This window comes from Nomascus leucogenys, chromosome 23, assembly GCF_006542625.1.
Source record: "Nomascus leucogenys isolate Asia chromosome 23, Asia_NLE_v1, whole genome shotgun sequence".
NCBI lineage: Eukaryota > Metazoa > Chordata > Mammalia > Primates > Hylobatidae > Nomascus > Nomascus leucogenys.
In genome coordinates this window covers 10,202,091-10,225,162 of record NC_044403.1, presented here as the reverse complement: position 1 = coordinate 10,225,162, position 23,072 = coordinate 10,202,091, and the positions used below count along the sequence as shown (strand labels likewise).

General features: G+C 34.3%; 1 protein-coding gene across 6 annotated transcripts in view; it reads right to left on the bottom strand.

Moving 5' to 3' along the window:
• Positions 1–23,072, bottom strand: part of SOX5 (SRY-box transcription factor 5) — a 753,263-nt gene that overhangs the window by 364,017 nt on the left and 366,174 nt on the right. For 4 of the 6 annotated variants that reach the window (XM_030804393.1, XM_030804392.1, XM_003265595.4 and 1 more), the window contains one exon: positions 1,169–1,400. In XM_030804393.1, the coding sequence (XP_030660253.1) occupies positions 1,169–1,399 (231 nt within the window). In that variant the 5' untranslated portion in view covers position 1,400. The remainder of the gene's footprint in view (positions 1–1,168; positions 1,401–23,072) is intronic. The other 2 variants (XM_030804395.1, XM_030804394.1) reach the window with 1 other exon arrangement.

Here is a 23,072-nt window from a genome sequence, read left to right as displayed (position 1 = left end):
TCTAATACGAAAATCAAAGTATTGATCTATTACACAGCTATCAGAAGATAACTGATTCTTCTTCTTGATTTAATTCCACGTGCAATAATTAAAAAACATGAACAAGTGGACATATTTCAGCTCTAAGTATATTTATGACAGGCAATAATTTCCTGGAGGAAAAAAAAAAGATTTAGCAGAATTAGAGCTGTCTTTAAAGGTCGGAGAATGTAAGATAAAATATATTTTTGTTGGTGTAATTCAGGTTCAAATTAACAACACTAACATCCTTAAAGCAGAAAAGGTGGAGCAGTCACAAAAACGTGATCCACCCAAACAGCCACGTTGAAAAGGTGAGGATGCCTTTAATGGTGGTAAGTGCCCCACTACCTTCTTAACATTATGATTCTACGTATTTAAGTTGCTAAGAAGGACCACAATGACTTATTTGTGTTTATGTGTGCTGTTTAAGCTGCAGCCAGAGATGCTATGCTGGCTTCTTTCCTCTCATCCACAAAGTCCTGGTTTGCTGATCTTCTACAGTGATCCAGACCCCATGATAAGGGGTCAGAGGATTTACCCAGAGTTGCATATTCCAGAATAGGATGCAAAAAAAAAAAAAAAAAAAAAAACAATTACTGAATTAACAAAACAACAGTGTGAATAGGCTTGAGTTAGAAATTAGTGTAGTCATATTAGAAAACTACAGTCTCTATGAAATATATTCTTCTATGAAATTCTAAGTACTGTTAGGGAATATGATAGAATCCAATCTTGGCAAAGCAAAAAAAACACTGATTTATCATGGTGGAAATGTTCAAACTATGTTCACTGTCATTCTATCAGAAAAAAACTTTCATTAGAAAAAGTATGACACCAAATTTCCATGCTGAATTTTAAATATCTTACTTTAACATTGTTTTTACATTTTGTATGTTTTTTCCCCTCTAATTAAATTGTAAGTGTCTCAAATGCAGGAAGTCTTGAAAAATACAAAAGAAACAGAAAACAGCATATCTTATGCTGCTTATTGGAACAAATTTAAGGAATTCTAAGATGCCAGGGGTGAATCTTGTGCATGGGTTATTAAGTAGATGTTAATTATAAAGCAAAGGACTGAGGCCAAACTATTAGAGGAGTACACTGGTCCAAAAGTGAGTGTGGGCACAATAAACCATGAGAAACCTACCATTGTATTGTGCTGAGAAGTGGGAGTCCTATGGCCACAAGTCTCTTGCGTCAGCAGAGAAACTGGCTGAAATTCCTCAGAGTGAGGCTTGTTGGGAAAACTCACATGCAAGGGAAGGTGAAAGGCTGGGAGCCCGTCACTCTCCTCTTCTTCCACTTTCTGTCTGCTTGTCACCATGGCTACCTCTCCATCTGCTTCCCCATACGGAGAGGCTGGTCGCTTGGAAGACATCCTGGAAGGAACAAAAGAGGAGAAAATAATGAAACCTCCACATAAATCCTTAATGCCGTCATTGTGTGGTTAGGGGCCATTGTAACAGAAATGCCTTTTTGTGCTAGCAGAGAGCAGGAAACCATCCAAATACCACTGCAAAGCACACACAATCGGAAACAATGGCCAAGCAGGTAGCAACAGAACAGTGCTTGTTTGTTGTGAGAATAATACACTAATATAGCACTCTCTTGTATTCTGGCTTCTTAAACAAGAGAATTCACCTAAGAACACTGCATAATGAAAGACCATTCCATTTTAGAGGCAAGAAAAACACCCATCTAGTTTTACACTCTGATAGACCTTATTGAAGACAGAACATCTATGAATAGCAAATACTGTTGGCAGTTTAAAAGAAGAGAAATAACTAAAATTTCTTTTACCAAAAAATAGACTCAATATATAAATGATTGCCATTAAAACAAATTTGCATTTTATTGAAAGTAAGATTATTGTAAAATGTAGAAATATTGGTTATAAGCAAACCTCAGAGCAACTGACAGAAGTTTAATATTTGTTTAAAGCTTATTAAGGATTGAATAAATTTTACAATCACTGTTAATCTTAAAACATTTGAGAATTTTCTTTCCCTCATCTCCCCAAATTACCCAATTTGGGCATTTAGTTATAATAACAAAGTTACAAGGTAGTAAAAAAAAAAAAAAAAAGGTGAGAATATTAAAATATTTCAATTCTATTTTCACAACTCTATAAATGATTTAGATGTGAATAATTCTGCCTTATTTATCCTTAGGATACTTAAGTAAAAGAAAAAAATCCAAAGAAGGATATTTTGTTTTGATGAGCTAAAGTCTACATGAAAATGAGCTTAGATAATTGAACAAGAATTAAACATTTTCTTTGTACTTGAGTCTGATTCAGAATATTATCAGAGGTTAAAAATACGTGGCAAATATTTTAAATAGAAAATTCCTTTTCCTTTCATTAAATTATTTCCATAGAAATAATGTCAAGTTAAAATATTTAATTTAAAAAACTTTCTTGTAGTATTTACAACTTAATCTGACCTTGAAAAAGCTGTTATTTTTTTGTTCAACAAACAAAGAGTGTTTACAAAATCATTCATTCTTATTCTAGACCAGTGAGATGGGAGGCAGGGAAGTATTTACTAACTACCACAACACTTCCTTCATATAGATCACTGATTTTTAAATTTAAAATGTGTTCCCCCAAATGCCTCTAATCATTGTTGAATAATGTTATTTTTAGTGTTAGAAGTTTCAAAAGAAAAAATGCATTCAAGTACAGGAAATATTCTATTAAAAATATTAGGACAGTAGAAAAAAAATAAGGGCTTTAGAATCAGACAAGTCAGGATGAAAATACTGATTCTGTCACTTACTAGCTCAGACTTAATTTCTCTATCTCAACTTACTCATCTTTAAGGTGAAAAATATCTACCTCATAGGCTTTTTGAAAATGGACTATGTATCAAGTGACAAATAACTGGTGTATTATTTAACGCAGAATACACACTCAATAAATAATAGCCTGTATTTATTCAATAAACTAAAACTACAGCGCGACCCACCCACCCTCAAAAAACAAAAACACTCAAACATGAGGAAAACAGATTGCCTAGTAAAGGGTTTCACTATAAAATCAACAAAAAATACAAAGTTTCCCATTAGATAAATGCTCCCTGGCCAGCAATACTTAACAGTAAACCGATCAGATGTAATAGCAAGTTCTCAAAACAAAATCTTAATAGTACAGGTGTTGATCAGCCAAAGAAACAGATAAAGAGGCGGAAATAGGGGCAGCTACCATGTCAGCATTGTCTAAAGGAGAATTAGATTTGGATACCACATTTCAAGTAATTTTAACTATTTCCAATCCCATGAACAAGGCCTATTCCAAGTATACTCTAAGTATGGAGAAGTATGTGAGGAACTAGAGTTAACAAAGCCAGAATAGTTCTAGTTTCATTGGCAATACCATATCACACACTAAACTGATATATTACTAAACATAATAACCCGTGAACACTAGAGATATTTAATTCTCATGTTCTACAGGCATGATTCCATGTTCTACAGGCAAACTTCTGATTCTCATGTAGAGTTTGTGGACAGAACAGGCTTAAAATGTTTAAGGTCTTTGTGAAGTGATTTATTAAACTAATGAAGAAACTATTAATTGTTTCTTAGTTTTGCATGTAGATTGACTATAAGGAGATTATGCCTTTGTTATACAAACCTTAGCATTTGTGGTCTGAGTGGGCATTATCATTCTTACTGGAATTAATACATTGGTATTCTGGTGTCTGCCTCAGCCTCATGTACAGTCTCTCAATGTCTAAAAACTCTAGTCTATTGACGAGATCCAGTTTCTGAGTCATGAAAGCAGAAAGCAAGATCAGCTAGCCTTTCCTAAGTTAGTACAATTCTATGACCTTCAGAACCATGACCTTTCTGTTGATTTCTACTTTATTAATATCATTATTAACATCAATTATGAAAACTGAAAGTCCAAAAGTAGACACAAGTTGTTAAGGTAGACAGACAAGACATTGGTAGTTTTATCAAAACTTCTGGTTATTTCAGAACCTAAATTAACTTTCTATTTAACTGAGTATTCTCTATATATAGCATTCTAGAGAGTAAAAAAGGTTAAGGTTTATAACACTGAACGTGAAAGAGTCATGATGCCGGAAGGCAACTGATCCTAGAATGTCACATATTTCAAGCTTATTTCAATTCCATTTTCAGAGTGTTACAGAATGTTCTTAATGCATTGGCCTTGAAAGTATTTTTAATTCAGGTAAAAGATTGCTTAAAGATTTGTTAAATCATTATAATAAAAGCAACCATGGTTATATTTCAATAATAGGCTACTAAGTCAGAAAAGTAAACTATACAACAAATTACATATAGATATATCAATCTGTTGGTTGTATTATTCATGTTTACTATGACCCATAGTACTTCTCAAAAATATTGACAACAAAATCACCAATAACATTAGATTCTTAAATTTTTGTCCATCTATCAAAGTGTTTCATCTTGGGCAGAAAAAAGTCTCATTAAGAGGGCAGCACAGGCCGGTTGCAGTGGCTCACGCCTATAATCCCAGCATTTTGGGACGCTGAGGCGGGCAGATCCCATGAGGTCAGGAGTTCCAGATCAGCCTGACCAACATGGAGTAACCCCATCTCTACTAAAAATACAAAATTAGCCGGGCATGGTGGTTCATGCCTGTAATCTCAGCTACTTAGGAGGCTGAGACAGGAGAATCACTTGAACCTGGGAGGCAGAGGTTGCAGTGAGCCGAGATCATGCCATTGCATCCAGCCTGGGCAACAAAAGCAAAACTCCGTCTCAAAAAAAAAAAAAAAAAAAAAAAAGGGCACCACAAGTGTGCATATATTGTTCCTCTGAGATATATAGCTTACATTATATGACTTACACTAACTACATATCTGTGTTGCAATTTGTAACAATGTGAGCATCGAGGCTGGCATATGCTCTTATCCTTTAGAGATGATTTTTGTCACTTCTGTGGCGCTAGGCTTACCAATGAACAAAACTCAGACTTCAAAGAAACTGACATAAGACGGACAACTATAATGTGAAACTGCCTTGGGGAGTATGATGACATAACACTGGTCTTAGCTCACTTTGTGGTCAAAAAACTTTCTTGAAAGAAATGACATCTAATTTTAAGGCACAAGCAAAATCTTCCAAATCATCAACAACTATTTGATGATCATCTACCATGTGCAAGACACTTATTTAATGGGAATAAAAAAACCTATTTCTTGGCCTCTGGTTAAAGAAGTTTATGAGCTGGTTGAGAATATTTTAAAAAAAACAATAAATACTAATGAAAGCCAGTTCAGTCCGAAGATCAAATGACATTATAGCTAAGTATCTGAGAGTTTCTTGAGGACCAGAGTATCCTTAAATGCCTCACAGAATTGTTGAACCAGTTGACTTTCAAGGAAAAAGGATAAACAAAAGCCCTAGGATAAATAGAGAGGGAATTTCATACAGGAAGTAATAATAAAAGCAAAGATGCAGAGATACTTTTAGAAGGTATTATATAAATTTAGGGTTCAAGCTTACTTGAAAAAAAGAAGAGATTGAGGAATATGGATCAAATCCCAACTGTAGCCTGTAACAGTCCTGGAATTGCTGAGTTACATGAACAAAATAAGAAACACGCTCACTTGTAAAAAGCAACTTGCTTTTACAGGAGTCTCCTTCCCTTTACTTCCCCTTGTAGCATTCTGCATAATTAAGCTACTCTTGATAAATGTGACAGTAAATAGAAAACTACTGGGGTCTTTTGCTATTGGCTGAAGGCTCTCCATATGCCTTATAATCACTCTGCAAGTAGGCTATCTCCAATGTGTTCAGACATGGATGGCAAACTTAGTGGTAGGGTAGAAGGTGTAAGACTGCAACAGAAAGATAAAGCAGTGGTTCTAAACCTTTGCCTGCACACTGGAATTACCTGGAGAGGTTTTAAAAATACTGATCCCTGGGTTTTACCCTTAGAAATTCTGATGTTATTGGTTCTGGAGGGTGACCGGGTATCAGAAGTTTTTAAAGCTCCCCGTGATTTTAATATGCAGTCAATGTTGCAAATAATTTGTAGTAGTAAGAATAATGCCTGCCCCCAGGCCAAGCACAGTGGCTCATGCCTGTAATCCCAGCACTTTGGGAGGCTGAGATGGGTGGATCATGAGGTCAGCCCGGCCAACATGGTGAAACCCCGTCTCTACTAAAATACAAAAACTTAGCCAGGTGTGGTGGCGCACACCTGTAGTTCCAGCTACTTGGGAGGCTGAGGCCGGGGAGTTGCTTGAATCTGGGAAGCAGAGGTTGCAGGGAGCTGAGATCGCACCACTGCACTCCAGCCTGGTGACAGAGCAAGACTCTGCCTCAAATAAAAAAGAGAATAATTCCCCCAAACCAAGATGTCCAAGTCTTAATACCTTACATGTCAAAAGGGACTTTTTGCATGTGTAATTAAATTAAGTATTTTGAAATTTGAAATGGGGAGATTATTCTGAATATTGTTGGAGGGTCCAAAGAAATCATAAACACCCTTATAAGAGGGAGAAGAAAAGTCAGAATCAGAGGAAGAGACTGGATGATGCTATGCTACTGGCTTCGAAGATGGAAGATGAGGCCACGAACCAAGGAATGTAGGCGGCCTCTGCAAGCTAGAAAATGCAATGCAACAGATCCTCTCCTAGAGCCTCCAGAAGAAATGTGGACCTGACAACACCTTGATTTTAGGACTTCTGACCTCCCAAACTGTAAAAGAATACATTTGTATTTTTTAAGCCACTACGTTTGTGATGATTTGTTACAGCAGCAATAAAAAAAAATATTGATTTAAGCACTTTTTTTTTCATAGTTGGTATTTTAGTCAGTCTGGAAGCCTCGTATCCTAGATATACACTTGCCTTCTTCCTCTCTTCATTTAGTTTTCTGCTCAAACGTTATTTCCTCAGTAAGGCCTTCCTTGGTCATTCGTCCTAAACCCGCACTCCATTCCATTCTTAGTCCTTACGCCGTTTTGTTCATAGCCTTCGTAATCACTTGATATATTTTACACTTATTTGTTTATGGTCAATCTCTCCCACTATGAGATCCACACAGGCAGACTATATTTTTGTTCACAGCTACTTGCCCAGTACTTCGACCCTTTCTGAAAATAATAGTCTTCCAATATACATGTTACGTGAATAGCTACTAACTAAAACCAGCAACCCTTTGATTATGCCCTACCTACGTATATCTTTAAGATTTAATCTTACAGGACAAGTATGCTTCGAATATGTCTCAGTATTGTCAGAAATAAGAAAATAGAGTTCAATAACAGTATCCTTTTTTAAATAATTTCAGCATAAAGGAATTGGTAAGTTCTGATAATGTTTTCAAAAAACTTGAGAAAAATATTATAGCTGTAGTTAAAAATGTTATCTTTATTTAACATATGTAAGTAAAAGATTATAAGAGTTAGGTAAGTTTACGAATAAACACTACATAGTCAACTACTAATAGACCTATTACCGAGGTATCACCTACTTACTGCTAAAAACTTTAAAAAAACTTTTAGGAAATGTCCTTTGGTACAATTATTCTGGAAAATGACAACATGTACAGAGTTAAAGATATTCTGCATTTGGAACATTATAAAATGAAAGACTCAGAATAGGGATTGCTTTCCTGACATAGTAGATTCTTTTTTTAAAGTTTCTTTCTTTAAATATTTTAACCTTTGACTAGATAATACACAAATTAAAATCCTAGGATGCAGTGCCTTCTACTGGTTGTTCTTTCGGCATGATAATATTATTTATCTTAAAGTTTGCAGTTATATATAAAAAATTGCAAAAATAAATATCTAGAAAGAGGAAACTCAAATTCCAGTTCTTCTACAAAGCCATCCCTTCTTACCACCATGGCGGAAGCAACATTGTCCAATCTCAAACTATACCATCAACCTTTTCAGTTGCATGCATAAAAAAATTAAACATTTTTTATTAGTATACACAGTATCTGAAACTACAATAGCATCTGGAAAACAAGAATGTCATTTTTAATTTCTTCAGTTCCCGTATCATGTAGCATGTCTTTCATGTGAATTTTTTTCAAGTACAGTTCTGTTTCTGAACATTTCACTTTATGTCACCAAAATTAATGCAAAGGATGTGACTTTATGTGTATGATAAAGGCCTTTGCAAATTGCTCTGCATTTGTTTTCCCAAATATTCTAATCCTCTACACCAAATGAGATACAATTAATAGTAGGGCAGTATAATTCCTAGCACATAGTTGGCAATGTATTTCTTTTATAAATAAATTAACAAATTGAATGAGTCCCTATTTTGTGCCAAGCAAGTTACCTTTGTGTCATAAATAAAACAGGCAACTTACATATGATGACCCTTCTGCTTTACCTTTAAGGAAGTTAGAGTTCTGACGGAAACAGGAAATATATACCTACTCATCCATTTATCCACCCATTCATTCATTAGTGGAAAAATATTTAGTGAAAGATACTATGTGCCCGTAAGACAGGAACATAATTAATAAATCAAGAAAGAATATTGTAAGGTGCATGCTTTTTTAAAAATATGAGTGCTACAGGAGATAGATAATAGATGATATCTCACTAATCAGAAAATGCTTCCCAGAAAATGCAATAATTCAACAGGGTAATGAAGAATGGGTCAGACACAGAGGGCTTGGTGTGGTTGCTCATACCTTTATTCTAGCACTTTAGGAGACCAAGGCAGGAAGATTCCTTGAGCCCTGGAATTCGACACCAGCCTGCAAAACTGGGAGACTCCGTCTCTACAAAAAAATTTCAAAAGTAGCCGGGCATGATGGCCTATGCCTGTAGTCTGAGCAACTCAGGAGGCTGAGGTGGGAGGATTGCTTGAGCCAAGGAGAGCAAGGCTGCAGTGAGCTATGACAGTGCTCCTGCACAACAGCCTGGGCAACAAAGTGAGACCCTGTCTCAAAAGAATTCTTTTAATTAAAAATATTTAATAGGTTGCATCTTCTGAAGGGAACACTGAATATGGATATGCAAAGTAAAATAAAAATTGGAAATTCAAAGAGAATAATACTTTCCTGGAAGTTAAGTGCCTTAAGTTTTTCGAGTAGCAAGACTATTTGTTCAGGACATCTACATTTACTTGTCTGGTTCCTGTTGTAATTAAGGTTGTTGTGAAAAGGCTAATCAATATTAGGAATTAAACTTTACTGTGTATTAAAGATTCTTTCACAATAGAATGTTACTTATCCGATATGGCAAATCAAAACATACATTCAGCTTGAATAGAAAGGTTTCTAATTCAAATGAATGAAACAACAAACACTTTTATTTGATGCATAAACAGAATTACACAAACTTAGCATATCACTTTAGTAAGAAAAAAATAGCAATTGCATTACTCTTATCTCTGAATTTTAATTATTATTATATCTTATAGTTCATACTTTCCTTTTCCCTCTTACATGTTTTGAACATCTTTATTTTTCTAAGTTGAGAGTTTACTCTGCGAGCATTCCATGTAAATTTTTATAACCAAGTCTGCCATATATAATATTCAGAAGCCTTTAAATAGAAAACTTATTTATGGTAAACATGCAGTCTTTCAAACTTTTATACCATTTTTCTTCTCTTTTCTCTAAATCCTCTTTGCCATCAGTTTCTGATATAGAACATGCCAATCTCCATACTTTTCTACCCATTTCTTCCCACATACAAAAACCTGGTTCATTATACCGTTATTTAGCGGCATGAACAAGTTCATCAGGTCCTGGCATAAAATATAAATTGAAGTAGAAACACAGATTTCAAAGAAATATAGAAACAGACAACACAGAATCATAAAAAAGATAAACTTCCTTGTAATCTTTACTATGTATTTCACCAGAGTAGAGATCAACAAAATTTACCATAACATGTACATCTAAAATCAAAACTACTTTTGAGCTATATTTACTTATGAATAAATTAATATTCGGTTTTTAAATATAATCTGAGTTTATACAAAATATTTTATTATACATTACAAAAGTTCAAACTGTATTTAAAAACATGTTCATCAAAAATGTGGTCAACAACTTTTGAAGTGATCTTCATCAAGGTTGCACCCTATGTTCTCCTTGCCACGTTTAGTTTCTGAGATGTTCTCTGCATTGAGATCAAGTACTTCTTTACACCTTTCCTTCTTTCTGATAAGAAGAGCAGCACTTTTCACTTCTTCACCACCTTTTTGCTCTTCTCTTTGCTAGCATCACTACTTTTACCAAATAGCTTTTCCCAGCCTCTTCCATGCCACCAAAGTCAGAGATGGAGGGGAGGATAAGACGCGCAAAACAATGTAAAGGTACAAGGTTCTCCCAGGAAATGGCATAAAATGAAAAAAGAAAAACAAAAGCAAGTTGAAGATAAATAAAGGCTCAGAAATAGAATCTGATTCTTGTCATTATCTGAAAGAAATGAGTGCTTCTTTACCACTAGTTGGACACAGAATATTTTAAAAGTTTTTGAAATAATGTATCTAAAGTGAGCAGGAAAACTAACTAGAAAATGTCCATTTTTATTTTGTTAATTCCACTTCTACTGTTCTATCCTTTTCTAAACAGGGAGACAAACATTTAAAAACAGTTTATGGCAGCCAAATTCCATCCTACAATGATTCAGAAATCACAATTCAGTTCTTCCTTTGCTACTTTGTTTTCTTACTGATTCTCTAATAACTGTAAATCACTAAAATTTTACTCCACAATTAGGCTTTGTCTTATTGGCTGGAGACACCCAGAAAATGTTCTAGTAAGATGACTGTTTTATTATGAGTAACATAATAGTTGGGCTAGAGGGTTAAAATTTATCTAAATAAGTATATCTGCCAGCTAAAATGTCTTTCTGTTTCATTACATTATTTTGATATTAATCCATACTTACTATGTGCCTAAAGCAACAGTAGTCCTGATAAATAAAACAGAAGAAAAAATACTTAATTAAACTCCACTGAAATCATTTTATAATGTTTAATACTTGAAAAAGATTAGTTAGAGTTAATTGTGATAAATACAGCAAAACTGAAGGAAAACTAGCTTACAGGAACTTTTATGACTCCTATGTACAACTTCACTTTCATTAAAAAGAGGTATTAATGTTTTAACATAATTCTATATTGTTTTGAAAAAAATTATCAATACTTTTCTCATGATTTACAAGAAAGTATGGCAATAAGCATGTTCTGCTTAAAATTTTGCCTAACTTTACCTTCAATCATTAAAAATTGTAATAATTTTATTTCCTTATCTCAAAAACAGAAACACCTTTATTTGAGATAAAACATTTGATCACAGAATCTCTCTAATCATCAAAGATACTAAATTTCAATCAAGTCACCTTGAAGAAAAATAATAGAAATGATTAAGACTTTTAAGTATCGAAGAGAAATTTCTTTTAAGTTGTAGATAAAATGACCAAATGCCTAAGTTTGGGAGAAAACAACACAAGTCCAATAAGAGCATTTTTTTGTAAATTGTTTAATTCATGTATTGTTACACATTTGTCATTAATCGCAAACTGAAAAATATGTTTAACCTTCAGCCATCTACAGGTTAAAAATGTCAAAGTCCTTTTGTTCCATTTATCTATAAATTACTTAGAATAATCTAGCATTAAGATCTGTGATTCTAGAACTTTTTATTTATAGTTAGAGAATGTATACTTTTTAAGGAAATAAAAAGCTTTTTCCATTTGAGCATGGGTTTTGCCTTTCTGACAGCTCTAAGTCCACAGGATGTGGAGGGATGATTTAAATTTTACATCAAAATTGTGACTGCACTAGACTTTTTTCCCCCTTCTCAAGGGAGGCATTGTTCTTGCCTTTCCATAACCAGGCGTGACAGCGCCAGACTGGAGTCATACGGCTGGTCTCTGAGTCAGCGTGAAAGTGCTCACCTCCTGAGTTTCCCCAGATGCTCGGCTCCTTGTGTGTCTGAAAGCTAAGCAGAGTAGCCACATACCCAATTCCTGGGACAGACACAGGATTATGGGGAAGAATCTAGAGATTAGTAAAAACCATCTCTTCCGATATAGGCTGTAAAAATATTTTATTAATAATATGAAGTACTAAAAAGCAAAGCCCTATATTTAATATAAGTACAATTTTTCTGGCCCAAAAGTTCAGAGGATTGATTAACAAATTGATTAATGAGGAATAGTGTGCTTCCGGGTTAAGGAAATAAAGACAGTATTAAAAATCAGAAGGCTTTTGGATTTTTCTGAGACATATGGTTGCCATATGTATAAATTTTAGGTTATAGACAGACGAATAGACAGCAAAAAAAAAAAAATACTGTGTGAAATGCTTACCCATTCTCAGTATTTCTAATAAGGTATCTTTAAAAATTATCTGCAGAATCCCTGCTACAGGGACAACCTTTTCTGCTTTCTATCAGAACAATTGGGAGTGAAAAAGGAATTAATTCCATTTCTATTGTTCTATCCTTTAATAAACCTGTCAGGCCTAAGTTTGGGAGGTGTCTGTGTCTTGTTTATATATGCAACCGTGTGTGCATGTGTGCATGTGTGCACACGTGCGTGCAGAGAGAGAGAGAGACAAAAAGAGAAATCAGAGGAAGAGGAGGAAGAGGACAAGGAGGAGGAGAAGCAGAAGGAAGAGAAACTTTACTATCTAATGATATGTTAATGAACATTAATATTCTTTCTTTTTTTTATGGAACCCGTCTATTAAGGGTTGGACCACACCACCTTAATTTAATCATGATCTGATGCTAACAACTTTCAATAATATATAATTCAAAACTATTTGAAAGTTTTGTGTACTTTAAAGGAAAATAGAAGTAGAAAACTCCTTCCAAATTTTTAACCCATGAAAAGGAAACTCAAATGATATGTAATTCCTAAATATTACTACTACAGTTAGTATTACTAATTTCTTAGTAGTGCCAATTTTTTCATGTTATCCTTATGAGAATGTATTAATGTCTACATAGATCACAAATGCGTATATGTGGGAATGTTTGTAATAATCTGTAAAAACAGCTCACCATATTCACCATATTCATCATGGGAGAAGATGGATGTTCATTCATGGATAACACTGGTCAGGTGAGGTGCATAAGCAAAAAAAAATGTTTCGAGTAGGCAAGAATATCTATTCAGGCTTTATAATACTGTGTCCTCTATAAAAAAATCAGTTTACTTGTTTTAATGATTTGGTCATTTTGACCCCTTCAGGACTTTACAGTACTGTGATCGCAGAACTGCAAATAGGGAACAAAATTTTATTTTCCAAAATAATATCCTTAGGTAGGTATTTTGAGAGCATCTTGCCTGACTTCTTATCTGGGATTCTTCCTGTTAAAGTGCCCATCCCCACTCTTGCTCTCTCCCTCCCATCTCACATCACTGGCTAAGTCTAAATAAATAGCAAATTGTTTCATAATCAAAAGTGACTTATTCCTAGCATGGCCTACGTCTTGAAATAAAATCTGTGGCATGTTTAATTTATTTAGGATCTAATAATGATGACAAAAATAATTAAGTAACCAGTCTAGTTTTAATTTCTTTTGTTTTCAAAGGTCATTGTGAAATCAAGCAAGTTAAGCCGTCTAAAGAAAACCTCTAGAGAATGCTTCCCCCCAGCAGAAATGAGAAAGGAGGCCCACAGCTAAAATGAGTACTGAACATCAGCATCAGATTTGTTGAAAACTGACTAAGTAGTCCAATGAAGAGAAATATTATGACCCCCTACCCTCTTTGGAATCCAAATAACCCTGACAAGGAATAGTTTATATATTGCTAAATTCTGGCCAATTTAGGGGGCTCACTCTTTCTTTGCATGCCCCATACAGACTTGGTTACAGCCTGTTTCTACAGCAGCTGTTGGAAATGTACAAAGTAGAAAATATTTATGTTATATTCAAAATAGACAGCAAGGAACGTATATACAGTGCACAAATCTTTCCTCAAACAACAGCTTCTGATGTGAGAGACAGGCATACTAGACAAAGATAAATTTTCCGAACTTCTCAGCAAAAATAAAGAATATGCCATCCTAATTAGGAAAAGTCCAAAAGTAAGGGTGCAGTGCCAAAGACGATGAGCATCTATCAACCCAAACTCCAAAACAGCGGGATGCAGCTATGGTTGATGTTATAAGAATGCTGAGCCTCTTCATTGGCTCCTTTCATGCCAAAGCTCCTTTGCTTGGATGAATATGAATTAAATCCATAAGCTTTCCTATTTTTCTAGCTTGACCTCTAAACTCATTTTATGTCTTAACTGTTTATCTTCTTTCCCCATTAATCTTTCTAGTTTTAGCACATGCCCTGTTGTTTTTAGAAAAAAAAAAGTTTAAAAGCATGGTTCATACTGCCACTGTGGGCAAGTTAGGAATGCTAACCCCCAAAATAAAAATTCAAAGGTTATGTCATATACTGCAGAGAAGAAAATCATCAAACTCCAGCAATGGTATGACAAGTATAAACACACAATAAGACCCCACTACAAAATTTGCATTATATTTCAGGGCTAACAGTAATATTACTATTAAGTTCCCATTTGTTCATACTTTAAAAGTACGTCATAGAGATAAGCCTTTTGAAATAAACAGCTTCTCCTATATGCTTTCTCTTTTCAATCAGTTCTATGCCTTGGCACATACAATGGAGGTGTTTTCTGAAATACTGTAACTATAATATGAATATCTAGTTTTAGATGGTAATGTAACTGAATTCATTCTCATCATTTGTTAGAATATAGCCGATAAGAAATTTTACTGATTAGCACAATCAATTTACCCATATCACCACAAAATCTGTCAGTACAAAAATTGAAACGAAAATTTTAAAAGTGTTCACCTTACAAATCTGTAAAAGAAAAACTTAAATAAAAGCAAAACCTTTAAGCTGGAATCTTGCACTTCAGTATAGTATTTACCATTTACCATTTATAGGTACTCAGTCTGCCATCTTTTCTGCTGTTCTCTACAGTTTCCCCCAAAGCTTAACAAAGGCCCAGCTGTATAAACCAGTCCTGTCAAAGAACATAGTTAAGGGATGGATAAAACAGGGAGGGGTGTCTAACATGCTGACCACTGTCTGAGCTTATGAGGATAAAGGAGCCTTGATGGAGAAAAGTAATCATCCATTGCTGTTTTCTTTTTTTTTTTTAACCTCATTACCACATGCTAGAACATTTTTTTTTCCACTACCCAAACACCCCCATTCCAATCCCCCACAACTGAAAGACCTTTGTGTTCCAAAGGGGACCAAATCCACCCCAACCTCTACTTCCATCCTCTCTTTTTTTGTTTTTTGTTTTTTGCTGCTGGCAAGTTTATGGAGGCATGATCATTTAAAGACCTCTCAAAATACTGGTTTCCTCTCCATCACACCATCCACACACAGTTCCCTGAAAACATTTTTAAAGGCTATATAAACTTACTTGCTTTGGATTCCTTTTTTACTAAAATACTATCAACAACTTTTGATTTCAAGATAGTTATTTATGCTAAGGACTCTAGAAAATGATACATGCCTTAAAAAGATATTAAAGCACATATAATAGAGGTGGAATGAGTGCTGAAATCTAAGGTATATAAATTATGCTTTAAAGAATATGTTTCTTGTAGAATACATATTTCAAAGGGAGTTGGCTAAGTGCATACTCAAAGTGTGTAGCAACTGTGAGATATGATTCTGAAATTTGAAGGAAAGTTAGGCTAAGCTAATTAATCCTTTCAAAATCCTAGCTCTCATGTGTCCAAGAACATCAAACCATGTGGAAGATTTCCCGCAGGTTTAAATACACATTTCCTATTTTCAAGTTTGTCACTCTTACATTCTATGCTGACATTATTTATAAAGGACTGAAGCCTAATCCCCACAAATATAGCTACCATAACTGTATTAGTTAGTAAGAAAAACACAATAAATGCCCAAGGAAATCCCTGGGCAAGAGCCACCAGACCTATATGGAGAGATCTGTATCATCTGTTAAGTTAGTTCTATTTCAGGGTGTCTTTTGAGGTTGGGACAAATATTTGAACATTATTAAATCCTCTATTTATCCAAAGACTGCTGCAGCTGCTGTGTAAGTCTTCTTCGTACTGTCCTGTCAGTGATCTAAAGAGATTATCCTTTTTTAGATGGGGTAAAATGTGATTTCTTCCCCAATCTGTATATTTTTCTATTCAACATAAAATGTATATTTATCACAGAAAACATAGTCTCCTCAGAGTAAACTATTATCTATAGTTGCTTTCAGATCCACCTCTTCACAACATTCATGGCTGGTTTAGGCACAAGAACAACAGCTACTCTTATTCTAACTTGCTTCATGTAGTAGCCCACTTTCAGAAGTAGTTGAGTAGTTACTTCCTAGTATTTTTTCTTATGAAACAGATATTTTATATCAAAGTATATAAAAATAATACCTGCCAATGTCATATTCAAATCACAGTACAGAAGTGAAATACAGAAGAAAACCAAAAAAAATTCCATTGCAAAAGGGAACAATATTTAAACTCACCTCCTTACCATCATAAACTTCTCACCTTGCCTTTCCGTAAAATACTTACTTAACTTTCCGGAAATACATGTGGATAATCTATCCAATACTTACAAAACCCAGCAAAATGTTACTTTGAAAAATAAAACTAAACCACTAAAGAAGACGCCATTCTGTGACATCTCAAGAGATGTTAGATATTAATTTAAATGATCATGAAATATAAGCCAAAGTTTTTCAATTTCAATATATTTCCCAGACAGTCAATTTTGTTTATTCTACAGCATGTCTTCATGTTAACAAACTTACAGAAATGAACAGCAGAACCTTAAATCTGCTCAAACTCGTTGTTCGGTTTTTCTTCCATGTCTTTGCATTTTTGTTACTGTAAATGACTTCTTAATAACATATAATGATTAAAACCTCTCTGGAAATGTGTTTTTTTAAATGATGTCTACCTTTTGTTCCTTACAGTTCCTTGCAGAGCAGTAAGAACAATATGTGAGAGAGACCTAAAGACAGGTTCTAGTACATATTCATGAACTTTGGTTTCAAAGTGGTTTGAATGACTCCCACTAATTACGCATTGATATGTACCAGTGACCGTGCTAGGTGCTTTCCATGTATTATTTCTGGTCACCAAAACAACACATTATTAGACCATAGACATAAATGTAAGAGCTAAAACCATGAACCACTTAGAAGGAAACACAAGGCCATCTTCGTGGCCTTGGGTTAGGCAATGATTTGCTGCATTCGACACCAAACACACAAGTGACAAAAGAACAAAACAGATAAATTGGACTTCATTAAAATTAAAAACTTTTGCACTGAATATGATGCTAACAATGAAGTGAAAAGACAACCCAAAGAATGGGAGAAAATACTTGCAAATATATATCTGGTAAAAGAACTGCATCCAGAATTTATAAATAATCCTGATAATTTATATATAAATATATATATGTATATATTTATATACATGGAATTATTGTACAACACTTACAATGAAAAGATAATCCATTTTTAAAGTGAGAAAAGGATCTGAATATACATTTCTCCCAAGAAGATATACAAATGGTCAGTAAGCACATAAGAAGATGCTCAACAGCATTAGCCATCAAGGAAATGCAAACGAAAACCACAATAAGATGTCACTGCACATCTGCTAGAATGGCTAAAATAGAAAGGACAGACAATAACAAATGTTGGAGAAGATGTGGAGAAATTGGAACCATCAATGTTTGCTGTTAGGAATGTAAAATAGCGCAGCCACTTTCAAAAACAGTTTGCAGTTTCTAAAGAGTTACCACATGACCTAGCAATTCCCCTCCTTGGTAAATACCCAAGACAATTGAAAACATATGTCCATGCAAAAGCTTGTACCCAAAGGTACACAACAACATTATTCATAATAGCAAAAAAGCGGAAACAGGCCAAGGATCTGTTAAATGATGAATGAAAAAACAATACGTGGCATATCCATACAATGGAACATGATTCAATAATAAAAAGGAATGAAGTACTGATACATGCTACAAAACTGATGAACCTTGAAAACATTACGCCAAGTGAAAGAAGCCATTCACAAAGGACTACATATTCTAAGATTCCATTTATATGCAATGTCCAGAATAGAAAAGTTTGTATAGAAAGTAGATTGGTGGTTGTCTAGGGCAGGATATGGGGGTGGGGAGGGGAAATGGGGAACGACTGCTAATAGTCACAAGATGTCTTTTAGAGTAATGAAAATATCCTAAAACTAGATTGTGGTGATGACTGCACAATTCTGAAAATACTAAAATCCACTGAATTATACATTAAATGGGTAAATTTTATAGTACTGAATTATATTTCAATAAAGCAATATGTTTTAAAACTACAAAACACACATTACCGCCTTCATTCTACTGATAGAAACTAGCTCAGAGATATTACCCAAGATGATAAAGCCCCACAGTTAGAAAGTGGCTGAACTAGAATTTGGAGCTAGACCTGCTCCAAACATTATCACATTTTCATTGTTAATTAAAAGTCAAATATAAAATTTTTTTTATGAAAGAACTTAAATATATGCTTTAAATTGGATTTTTCCCCAAAGAATCAAAAATATATTTCTCATTTCTATTGCTTTTATTTGAATACAAGCTTTTATTGAACATTGTTGTTAGATCTACATTAGGTACATGTTTTTTCTTTTCTTAACTTTTTTTTAAGTTCTTTTTTTTTTTTTTTAACTCCTTCTCTCTTCACCACATCAACTTTTTACACTCCTCATAGGCAAATATTTGATGACTGTTCTAAAACAAAGCACTGAATAGGCCAGGCACAGTGGCTTATGCCTGTAATCCCAGCACTTTGGGAGGCCGAGGCAGGAGGATCACGAGGTCAGGAATTCGAGACCAGCCTAGCCAACATGGCGAAACCCCGTCTCTACTAAAAATACAAAAATTAGCCAGGTGTGGTGGCATCCACCTATAATTCCAACTACTCGGGAGGCTAAGGCAGGAGAATCTCTTGAAACCGGAAGGTGGAGGTTGTAGTGAGCCGAGATTGCGCCACTGTACCCCGGCCTGGGCAACAAGAGCAAAACTCTGTCTCAGAAAAAAAAAAAAAAAAAAAAAAAGAAAGCACTGAATAGATTGACAATTCATTACTAACATTTACAAAGAACAGACAATATCTTGCTCCCCCATAGAACTCCAGCGAAAGGCTATAAATTTTTATATAATTTTTACTAATTTCTTCATTTATATGCTTAGAAAAGATAATATGGGTTATTTTATTATCCAATAGCTTAGTCTATAGTGGTCTGATCCAGCATTTCATCCTTGTTAACACAGGTAAAGCTTTGGAAAGGTAACTCAATCTTCAGTTTGTCACAGGAAACTTCTGAAGGAATTAAAACCTTTGCAAATAACTTCTGGAATAATCTCCAAAATAATAATTATTAGCTGTTAATATCTGTTTCCTCCATCTCCAGAGCCCTAAATTAATTCATTTCCTACAAAATCAACTACTGTTGGTTCTCACTGTATAATGAAGCCTTACATTTTTTTTAAACATTACAGAGGATAAGTAAAATGGATAAGCCTATGGTTTTCTAAGTTTTTTTCACAGTAGTTGTTTTACGAATACATTTCCACTGTTATAAAAGTAGAACATTATACTCAATTAATATACCATGATATATTCCATGATGCTTTCCACTTATGATAGTAGTTGGAATTAATTTACGGCCATGCAACATAGGCTTAATTAAATAGACATTGATTTACCAGGGCAAGCAACTTCAAACCAATTTAGAAATCAGGATTTCCTTGAGGTATATCTAGAAGCAAGTGTTTCAATTTTTATTTCCTTAAAAATAATTTCATCTCTATCACAGCAGAAGAGAAAGAAGTGAATTAGAGGGAAGAGGCACAGACATTTGAGTAATACCAATAATAACAACAAAATATGTAAATGTAAGCAGTAAAGCAAAAGAGCTTACTGATTCCCAAGGACCTGGATATTTAAAAAATCAATTACTAGTCTCATTATTAATTAAAGTAATTGTTTTTAAATTCTGTACTAGTAGTTTACATTGATTCATTTTTATCTTCTTCCAAATTTAGCTTAACTTTTTTATTATAGTAAGTAATGTATTTGAAAATTCTAGACGAAAATACAAAACCTCACATTTCTGGTCTTTCTTTCCATTACTGAAACCCGTCTAATAGACGTTTAATCCAGAAGAAGCCCTTTAACCAAAATAAAAGTGAGTTTACTATTGGATTGTAAACTCTGAGCCAAAACCAATATTACTCATTTTTCAATCTAATGAAGGACCTAACATAAAGCATAATAAACAAAGTAGAGGCCTGAGGACAGTGTCTAAGAGCATGAGCTTTGATTAGACAGACCTAGCCTGAGTCTTAGCTGTGCGCTTTCCTACCTCTGTGACCTTGATCATGTTACTTAACCTCTCTGAGTCCGTTTTCCCATTATAGGAAACATAAGTAGCACGTTATTTTTGGATTTTTAGGGAAGTAAATGATTACATATAGAAACATGTAGCACCAAATCAAACACTATACATAATAAATGCTATCTATTATTATTGCTGTTATTTGAAATGGAATCGAATATCATTTAAACCACTTAGCTATAAACCATAGTTAAGGTTAGGATACGACACAATCTAATTAGCTATGAGAAGCCATCTGTGTTTAATATACTTGGACCTTTGAAAAGGAGTCAAGAGTTATTTTAATATTTTTATACAGCCAAAAATTGTATTTCTGAATTTAAAAAATAAGACTTAGAATTCGTGGTGTGAAGCTAAGATTTCTGAATCTTGCTAGAAAAGTGAGTAATCAAGTTCTTACTACTGGCTCTGAAGCATCCTGGGCCTTCAAATAACGTTAGTTTCAATTAAGTTTAAAACAAATCACTCGAATGACACCGAGAACTATACTAATAGTCTTCCTACTACCAACATACCAAAACCCCATCCCATTACTAGGAATTCAGAATATGGTTTTTTGCTACATGACATTTATTTCCAAATAACATAGATAAAATAAATTCCCACCATGTTCTTCTTTAGGAGATGCTGAATCTCCTTAAAATCAAGGACAGTAGGACATGTTACTCTAAGATTCAGTCACTGTGAAAGTTTCATTTGAAATTGCTGTTCACATAAACAGTGGTTCCCTCATTCTATGTGCAGGACCTAAGACTTCCAGACAAAAAAATGGGTTTCTATTGTAAAGAATAAATGTGGGACACAGGTGCATTGTATCACTGAGCTTGCTGTACTAGCATTGCGAGAAAAATCACACACTCTTAAGTTTGGCTTAGACTGATACCCTGCATTTTGAAGAGCCATCTGAGGACTATGAGGTTAAACCCAAAAAGGATGATTTTTGACCAGAAAAATCAAGCTAACACAAGAAATAAGAATGAAAAAAGAAAAACTAGTAAGAATTTCCTTTTCAGTCTACGTAGCTATTTAGCTACTGAAATAGTTGATTCACCCTCTTTCTTACACACTATCATCAATAATTTTGGCCATCAGCATTCCCAAAATGACCATGTTGTTCATCTAAAAATATTTTATACTTCTAATAAAATGTTTGAAAACAAAGGAGTGTAACTGGTTGCACACAATCCAAGAGAAAACAATTGAACTTGAATGTTCCATCAATCATTTGGCAAAATAAAATCAATAGAAAATGTGCAGTTCCAGGTAGATTTCTGCAGGCTATCACCAAAAAGCAGGATGAAATAATAGCTACTTCAAAATGCAGTGACGTCGAGATAGTTTAAACACCACCAATTACTTGCCACATGGACTGTCTCTCCTCAGCTCATGGAGTATATAGAAACTATTCAGACTTAATAAGCACTGCTGTCGGTGTACTGTCAAGAAACGTAAACCCTCATTCATATTTTGGAGATAATGTGGATAAATACAAGAAACAATGAAGAACTATAATCTAAGGGAAATTTATACTTCAATGTTTACCAATATTGTTTTAATTGCAACCATTGGGTAAAATGTATTTTATAATAAATAATCAATGTAGCCTTTCTGGTTCTTAGAAACCCACAGGGAATTATGAAGGAATGTAATACTAGAATTCCCAATTCAGTATCAACATGGGCATCAATCCAGAAGCTACTGATAAAGTCTAGGTTTTAAATATTTTTACCAACTCATCTGGTGATTACTGCCTATGGAATTTCTATCAGGGCTTTTTAATATCTAAAAAAAAATTAACCATTAAAATTTTCTACAGAAATATTTTTTGTTATATATGGAACACACAGCTCACTACACACATCTAAGAAAATTGTTGAAAGGTAACCATGACATGGCATAGGAATTTTTGTATTTATATTGTGTGGTTTTAGAGGACAGAACCTGAACTATTCCTTAATTCATTTAATATTTATTGAAGGTCTACTATGTACCAGGTGCCCTATCTTGTAAAGGCTAGCATATAAACAGATAATTATAATGCTATATAATATACAATAGATTTACATATAGAGATACAAGATTTTTTAAAAGAATTAAAAGCATTATTGAGAGAAGGCACATTTAGGCTCGGTATTAAAAAGAAACTTCTGGCCGGGCACGGTGGCTCATGTCTGTAATCCTAGCACTTTGGGAGGCTGAGACGGGCAGATCACATGATGCCAAGAGTTCAAGACCAGCCTGACCAATATGGTAAAACCCTGTCTCTATTAAAAATACAAAAACAAAAACAAAAAATGGATAGGCGTGCTGGCTCATGCCTTTAATTCCAGCTACTCTGGTGGCTGAGGCAAGAGAATCGCTTGAGCCTGGGAGGCAGAGGTTGCAGTGAGCTAAGATTGCACCACTGCACTCCAGCCTGGGTGAAAGAACAAGATGCTGCCTCAGAAAATAAAATAAAATAAATAAAAATAAAAAGAACCTTTTAACAGTCAAAATGATGGCACCACAACACTTTAAGTATCCAAATACAAAAGAGATCATTTATCAGAAATGTTAGATAGAGGATTCATGGATACCTCCAAAAGGTTGGACTAGTTGGCCTTCCTGGTTCCT